This window comes from Eschrichtius robustus, chromosome 11 (genome assembly GCF_028021215.1).
Source record: "Eschrichtius robustus isolate mEscRob2 chromosome 11, mEscRob2.pri, whole genome shotgun sequence".
Taxonomy (NCBI): domain Eukaryota; kingdom Metazoa; phylum Chordata; class Mammalia; order Artiodactyla; family Eschrichtiidae; genus Eschrichtius; species Eschrichtius robustus.
Window position 1 is genome coordinate 75,391,546 of NC_090834.1, and position 8,131 is coordinate 75,399,676.

The 8,131-nt window shown below is 45.0% G+C and overlaps 1 protein-coding gene across 4 annotated transcripts in view; it reads right to left on the reverse strand.

The window, feature by feature from the left end:
* The window catches only part of SERGEF (secretion regulating guanine nucleotide exchange factor), a 228,000-nt gene extending 225,002 nt beyond the window's left edge, over positions 1-2,998 (reverse strand). For all 4 annotated transcript variants that reach the window (XR_011075388.1, XM_068555082.1, XM_068555083.1 and 1 more), the window contains exon 1: positions 2,919-2,998. Coding sequence is in view for 3 of the 4 variants with exons in the window: in XM_068555082.1 (XP_068411183.1) it covers positions 2,919-2,978 (60 nt within the window). In the remaining variant the exon portion in view is untranslated. The remainder of the gene's footprint in view (positions 1-2,918) is intronic.
* Positions 2,999-8,131: the final 5,133 nt, after the last annotated feature.

Genomic DNA, 8,131 nt, shown 5'->3' on the forward strand with positions numbered 1-8,131 from the left:
TTGTTACTGTAAGATTCACGTGGTGAGATTCCTCTAAGGAAACAGATTTCCCCTTGGTGGGCAATATGTCTGTTGTCGTTATTATATGATAAAGGTCCAGAATCCATAATCTGGAACCCTTGCAGCCAGATGTACATCAGACTCAGAATTTTATAGACTTTAGAAAAGTAATACAGTATATAAATCATATACACTGCTGCAAGGTCTGGGAGCAGCACCCCATAGGTAAAACAGTATTATTTCTGCAGTAAATGGTACAAATACTCAGTTAGTGGGCAAAGACTATAAACAGCCTCATGTCAGGTCAGTTCTGGGTTTACAGAGCTTTTTGTATTCAAAATTGAAGATAAGGGATTATGGACCCGCAGGGAAAATCTTATTAAGATTTTGGAAATCCTTATAATTTCTCCAATCACCGACGGCTGGTTGGTTCTTGAGTAGTAAAACTTTTAAAATGTGTTTGTTTTTGAAGACACCTGAATGAAAAAAAATGATTTAAAATAACTACCAAAAAATGCATACATAAATACAAACTCCTGCCCCTTGTGGTCTATTCCACAACCATCCTGGGCTGCAAGGACTCCATGCTGGACGAGGGAGCCATGCAGGGACACAGGTCCCAGAGGCCCTCAGGGCAATATTAGCTACCAACTACTGAGTGCTTCTCTGTGTGCTGGGCATTCCCCTTTAATTCTCATGGGGTGGGGGGCATTATCACTTATTTCACAGATGAAGAAACTAAGGCTCAGAGAGTTAAGTAACTCCATGATGGCAGGAGCTTTGTTCTGCTCACTGCTATTTCCCCCGCATCTGAAATGGTGCTGGCCCAAAGAAGGTGTGCATATATTTTACAGTGAATTAATGTATGACCCTATGAGTCCCTCAGGAAAGAGCAAATGAAAGACTTGCATGGTGTGAAGTGGAGAGCATGTGCAGAGGATTTCTCTGTTAGCCATGAGATCTCCATGGCTGCCCCATTACCAGGGCTACAGGTTGCTGAGCCAGCATTATGAGATTCAAACAATGGCACCAAATTTTTGTAATGCAGCAAGAGGCCCTAAATCCATGATAAAGCAAAACAAAAGGAAATTTTAATACAATCTATTACAGCTGTATCTGCCTTCCTTACAAACACTCCAGACATAAGACACACACACACACACCCATCCAAAAAGGTAAATCCCCGTGTTATGAACTGAATTGTGTTCCGCTGAAATTCATTTGTTGAAACCCTAACGTCCAGTACCTCAGACTGTGACTGTTTTTGGAGATAGGGCCTTTAAAAAGGTAGTTAAGCTTCCATGAGGTCATAAGGATGGGACCCTAATCCAATATGACTGGTATCCTTATAAGAAGAAACACATGAATGCTCCCACCCACAGAAAAAGCCACATGAGGACACAGCAAGAAGGAGGCCATCTATAAGCCAAAGAGGCCCCAGATGAAACTGAACCTGCTGACACCTTGATCTTGGACTTCTACCCTCCAGAACTGCGAGAAAATAAATTTCCATTGTTTGAGCCTCCCAGTCTGTGGTATTTTGTTATGGCAGCCCTAGCAAACTAATACACCCCTCCACACAGATAATGCCACAGGAAGAAAACACCAGCAAGCCTCCAAGCGCAGCAACGAGGTTAGGTTCAACAGTATTTTTGCTTCAGTACTGACAAGGCCATATCTGAAAGGCTTTTTCTGTCAGATGTTTCCTCTGTCTACACAGACCCCAGTCCCTGGCCTGGGAAAAGCACCCACCCAGGCACACATTCAATCCCTAATTCCACCCCCAGCTCCAGTGCCACCCCAAAGACACAGCCAGACCACCTCGGGCCACACCACGCTCTCCCTTCTGCCGGTCTGCAGCAGTCTTGCACTCAATAAATGCTGCCTGTACTGATAATTGCCATTTTGTAAATTAGTCTATACATACTGGTTTTAACAGCAGTAAAGGTCTTATTCTCTTCCCCCCACCGCCCCCAACACGAGAGCTGGAAGTCTTTCACTCTTTTGTGGTTCCCAAAAGACCAGCACATAGCTCGGCACACAACAGGTACTCATTCATCCATTAGTCAACAAATACGTACTGAGCACCTTACAATGTGCCAGGCACAAGCCAGGCACCATACAAGACATACACAGCACCCACCCTCATGACGCCTACATTCTGGCCAAGGAGACCGACATTAACAAGTTATACGTTTCATTACAAGCATGTGCTATGAAGAACTACAACACACTATGTGTTTGTTCCCGTGCATCTGGTCGGCTGCCTGCCACACACTCCTGTGCACAGATTCTCCTCTCTTCCAGCCACGACACATAAAGATGACCCTGTCTCTCAGTGCTCCCGTCAAACCGACACAAGCGCAGACTCCCACACCCCCCGTGCAGGCAAGACCCAGTCACAGCCGAGTATCAGTAACTATGCAGGGTCTCCGCCTTGTGCACGGCCCAACACCGCCGGCCTCACACCAAAGGCTGCTCCGGCCAGGCTGGGGTGGGGCTGGGGAAAGGCCTTCATCCTCCTGGCAGTGGGAGGGTGAGGTGCACAGGTGGCCCCACGGGGCTCTGGGGCAGGCAGATCCTCTCTCCACAGAGCCCTCCGCTCCGCCTCTCCCGGCGCTATCCGGGCCTGAAGTCTGTCGCGGACCCAGACGCTCTGTCCTGGAGGCAGGTTCTTCCCACTGCGCCGCAGCCCCTCCGGTCTGGACCCCACCAGCCAGAAGCCCCTAAGTCACCCCATGAAGACCCTTCCCTCCCCGCCCTCTCCTCCTCAGCCCCCAGCCCAGGATCCTCCAACCCGGAGCGCCTCTCGGACCTCGGCTGCCTGGCCCCAGGACCGCCCACGCCGAGGCCGGCGCTCCCAGCGTCTGCGAGCCCCTCAGTCCCAGCAGCCACGGCCCGGAGGCGGAGTCACGTACCCAGGCGAAGAGCGCGGCCGCAGCAGGGGCGGCTGCCGTAGCCCTGGGCTCGCGCTCCATGCTGGAACGCTCCGACGGCACTTCCGGGCGGGGGAGGTGGGGGGTGGTGGTGGCTGGCGCGGGGGCGGGCTCTCAGGGAGAGGGGCGGGCGCGGGGGCGGGCGCGGGGGCGGGATTGGTGACTGAGGTGTGGGGCCAGCGCGGGGGCGGGGCCCGCCGGGGGAGAGGCTTGCCAAGGGAGGGGCCGGCCTGGGGAGGGATTGGTGACTGGGGTGTGGGGCCGGCACTGGGAAGGGTCTGTGGTTGGAAGGGGGCCGCGCAGTGGGCGGGGCCGCGGACCGCTCCCTCTTGCAGCCGCTAACCTGGCGCCCGCGGGAGAGAATAAGCACCTCACGGAGCCGCCTCCCAGTCACCCAGTCACCCAGTCCCGGCTCGCTCTGAGCGTCTCCGCCCACGGCCTCCGGTCTCGCTGGGACGCTCTGCCTCTCTTTCCCTCCTCCCCTCGCACTCATTTTGAGTAAAAATTCTATACGAGTGCACTACGCTCAACAGTTCACAAAGCTCCCTCAGGTTAGAGTCCCACGACAGCCCAGAATGGCTGACAGGACGGGGATTGCATCACCCTTTGATGGGGAAGAACTTGAGCCTGGGTGGGGGTGGAAAGGGTCCTGACCCAGTGTCTTAGGGCGAACTGTCTTTGGGCCCGCTTTGGTGTGCAGTTTGCAAAATCGGAGGGAGCTTCCTGGTGGGCGAGTGTAGTGTCTTACATCGTTGCCGTCGCCCTCAGCGCCTGACACGGAGCGAGAACACACACCTTGACACAACTAAGGAGGCTGGTTCTCACTGATTCCTGCCGGGGCGGCCTTCTAACCCTCAGCGCTCCCAGCATGGCCCTGGCCCGGTTTCCGATCATCAAGGTAATAACTTGGATAATAACTGGATAATTTTCACCCACCAAAAATTTTCATATAAAATGGCTTTTATCAGACACCCTCATACACTACCGGTGGGAGCTAAATAAGCACAATTTTTCTGAAGGAAAATGTGGCAAAGCATATTAAGAATATGAAGATAGATACTTAGATATTTAGCTAGTAATTCCACTTCTATTCCTCTATCACAAGAAAAATAATGGAACTATGCACAAACCCTTAGACTGCAAGTTATTCATTATGGGGTTACATATGATAGTAAAGAACTTAGAAACTACCTTAAAATCCAAAATCAGATTGATTAAATTATATAGCCATGCAATTGAATACTAGGTTGCCATTAAAAACATGTTCTGGAAGATAGTAAATAAGGGAAATATTCATGATATGTCGTTAAAGTAAATATTATACCAATTTTACACACACACACACACACACACGCTGGGTGGTGGATTACAGGTCATTTTTATTTTCTTTTTTGTACTTTTTGTACATAACCCACATTTTCCAAGCCACACATTATCTTGTGGGTACAAATGGGGTCACATTAACGAAGATAATCCATATTCAGTAGTTCTTGACCCTTCTACTGACACAAGCCTCCAGTACTCATCACCGTTTATGCCTGGAGGCCCTGAGAAGTGTCTCCCTGAGCCCTTACAGTCCTTCCCATTCTTTCACTTCACCCACTCCTTGGTGTTTCTACCTTAAGACCACTTAAGGGCAGCACCTCACCTTTACCTCTCCAGCCTGTGGCATCTTGAGAACAGGGAGGACCATGCAAATAAACATGCAAACTTTAGAAAGGCAAAGCAGCTCTTCGTTCTCAAGAGAACTTGATGTGCAAAAACTATACTGTTTGCTGACTGTTTTATGAGTGGCCTTTTTTATTCTGACCATTCCTTTTAAGCATGTGTAATAGTGTAAAAATGGGACCCTTCCCATCTCCATTTTGGCTAAGACCCTAAGGTATTAAGTGCCAATACCTCCCACATTATAGAGTGAGGTAAAAAACCACCAAAGCAGAACTTGTGAACGAGGTGTCTAGAAACCAGTGTATGACCTGCAGGCTATGAAAGAGGTTGGAGAGGCTGAGAGAGAATTCTGATAGGATGTGTGGCGGTAGTTATCAATGTGCTGTGAGTCTTGCCCATCCTGTGTCTAAGGAAAGGCATGCGTCAGCAGGGCCACTAAGAGAGCTTGGCATGTATCCCTCCAGACTGGGGCCGGGCAGGTTGCTGTCCAGTTCGTGCTGAGAAATGTCCAATGGCTTGTGGCCAGATAACTGCTCTGAGAGTTCAGCAAAGAGATTGATGCTTTGGAGAGGTCTTTCATGCCCAGAGGTCTTTTATGTCTTTTTTAAGACAAAGAATGTCTGAGTATCTCCCATGTGAGTGTTTCCCAAGCATGAGCAAATTGGCCAGGGGATGGTTTTAGACCCAGTCCAAGGGAATTTCTGGAGAGCTGAAGGGACACCCACAGGAGAGTTGACTACTAGATTCCTACAGGCTGAGTGAGATGAATTCAACAGCCCAGTCAAAGAGGTATGTTTACCCACATCAAGAGATCCCAAGAAATAAGAAGCGGGAAGGTGTTTCAAAACACCCACAGAGAATGAGTCAGCATTAAATGCTTACCAAGTACAGAAAGCACATATGCCAACTCACAACAGTATCAGACCAAAAAGAACTTCCTACTCCTTACCTCTTCTCCCCACCACCATTCCCAAACCCTGGAGAAGCCAGAGGCTTCTTGTGAGTAAGAAAAAAGGAGCAAGAAAATAAAGACACAAAGCACACCTCTTCCTTTCTCAGTTCTAGAGAAGAAGAAAAACTTTAACCTTAAAATCTAATGTTTTGAACTTTTACAGAACACTGGAATTTTAAAATACTGAAATGGGGTTGGGGGGAGAGGGAGATTAGAAGCTAAGGACTTAGAGTGAGCAGAAAATTCAAGACAGTGACCTGAGATTTCATCCAAAGGGGCAAGAAGGAACTACCCAGAGTCAGTTTTCATAGAGAGAGGGTCTGGAAGGATACAGTTTTTTCCCCAATTTCATCCCTTGAATATATATGCATCAATTTATATTAACTGTAACTTTAACTTACATTTATATTATTATGTTATGTCCCATAATACAATTTCTTGGAAGTGTTGAGATGTGTTGAAATGCAGCTATGATTTCACCTATGTACGTACCACTGACTAGCTCTTCCCATTAGCAGCTTGGTTGAGTTGCAGTTCTTGAATGGAGCTAGACTTAAATTGGTATCACTTTCAGGTGATTTGCCTTCCCATAAGAGGAAAATATAAAGTATTTCAAGTATACAGAGTATCTCTCTATACTATACAGTTTAGGAAATTTTTTCTTTTAGATGATCTTATTTGATCCTCTCAATAGTACTGGTATGATAAGTATTGTTGGAATCGTTCTTTTATAGATGAGAAAACTGAGGCTCAAAGAAGTTAAATGAGTTCCTCCAAGGTCAGATTTCCACTTTAAATAAAGGCAGATTAGCTAGCTACAGACCAGTTCTCTCACCAAAAACAATTAGAAAAACTGGGGGAAAATATTTTTTAAATCTGTTTCAAGTCATCGGAGAGCTATCAAAGCAGCCAGAACTTGGAGGGCCAAGATCTAAAAGCTGAGAGATTATATTTGGCACTACTTTTCTGCTTGAAGCATTTGCTAATTAGCAAGCAGTGACTTGGAGATAAGAAACTGGGCTGAAAGCAGCAGCTGAGAAGCTGAGAAACTGAACAGCACTGTTAGCAATTTTATGGTGTCGGGAGGTGGGGGGGAATGAGAGTAAAGGAGGGGAGAAAATTAGGAGTCCAGGGTCCCCAAGGAGAAGCCCTGGTACACACATGTAGCTTTCCTTTGAGATCCCTAAAGGGCTGCACCCTAAGAGTAGAGGTGAACTGGAAATAAACCAGCCCTCACAAAGACTGAAACGCAGCTTCAAGTTGGCTTAATCACTGCTAGGACTAAGACGAGCTTTCCCTGCCATTATATGCTATCTGCTCGATGCAAAAGTTAATTCCCTCTGAAGGAAGATAAAAATCATCCAGAAGCTATGGGGATCTCTGATTAGGAGATTAATGATTCTTTACATATGGCTAATGTTTCTTTTTACAAGTCCTCTCACAACATAATTCTTACAGTAACCCAGTAAAGTAGATTTAGCTCACTTTACAGATGAGGAACATGAGACTGAGACTTTATCAAGAATTCCAAAAAGTGGTTTCTAGGTTCCAGGTGTGTTTGGCTCCCCTTACCTTACATATTTATAGGCTTTCTGAGAAGTATAAGGATCTTACAGATTTCTGAAACTAATGAAATTGCTAATATACATTTAAATCAGTTTTTAACATACATTTGACAAAACAAATGCTTAGTGAGTACATGAATTTTGTGTCCTTTTATTATCCAGTTGAATAACAAACTTGCAAGTCATAAATGTATATCATATAGTAAAATAAAGACTAGACTGAAATAAGACCACAGTATCTTTATACATTTTCTAGAAATTAATATATGAACTCTATTATGTGTTCCTTTAGACAATTCCAGGATTTTTTATTTTTTCAGTTTGGAAGGCAATTTAAAAATGAACTATAATTCTGTACACTTTGGTGTGTCATAACCACTGTATAACTCCAAATGACAAAATAGGCAGATTAAGAAATGCAGGCAACTGACAACCAGATTTTGGAGCATTCTTCAAAAAGTCAGGAAAATACCATCTATGTCTCTGAGTAATAACTCACTGATTAAGAATTATGACCCACACTTTTGGTTCAATTCTGTTCTCATATATTTGAAGAAATATATTTAAAATGCATGAAAACTCTAAGACTCTCAGAACTCCTCATTTACCAAATATCATAAATTCAGAGGTTAGAAGAAAGAACTGAAACCAATCATTAAATATTTCCATTATTCTGAAGATGTGAATTATAATCGTTGTGTCTTTAACATTTACTTTAGTGTGCTTTTATCATAGAGTGATTTGAAATACCATCATTTAAAAATTCAATAACTAAGATTATTTGCAATGATCAAAGTTATATGAAAATAACCAAACCAGATACAGTATGCATGATTTGTTGTTATTTGCTATCTATCATAGTTTGCTTCATAGATTTCCTTGCAACCAAATACACTAACTATAAACTACCTAACCAATATTTCAAAAAGTTTTAGATTAGCTGACTTAGATCTAGTACTATCAAAGGTATACTTAACAGTTGATCAGCTATTAAAATTTATAAGTAATGT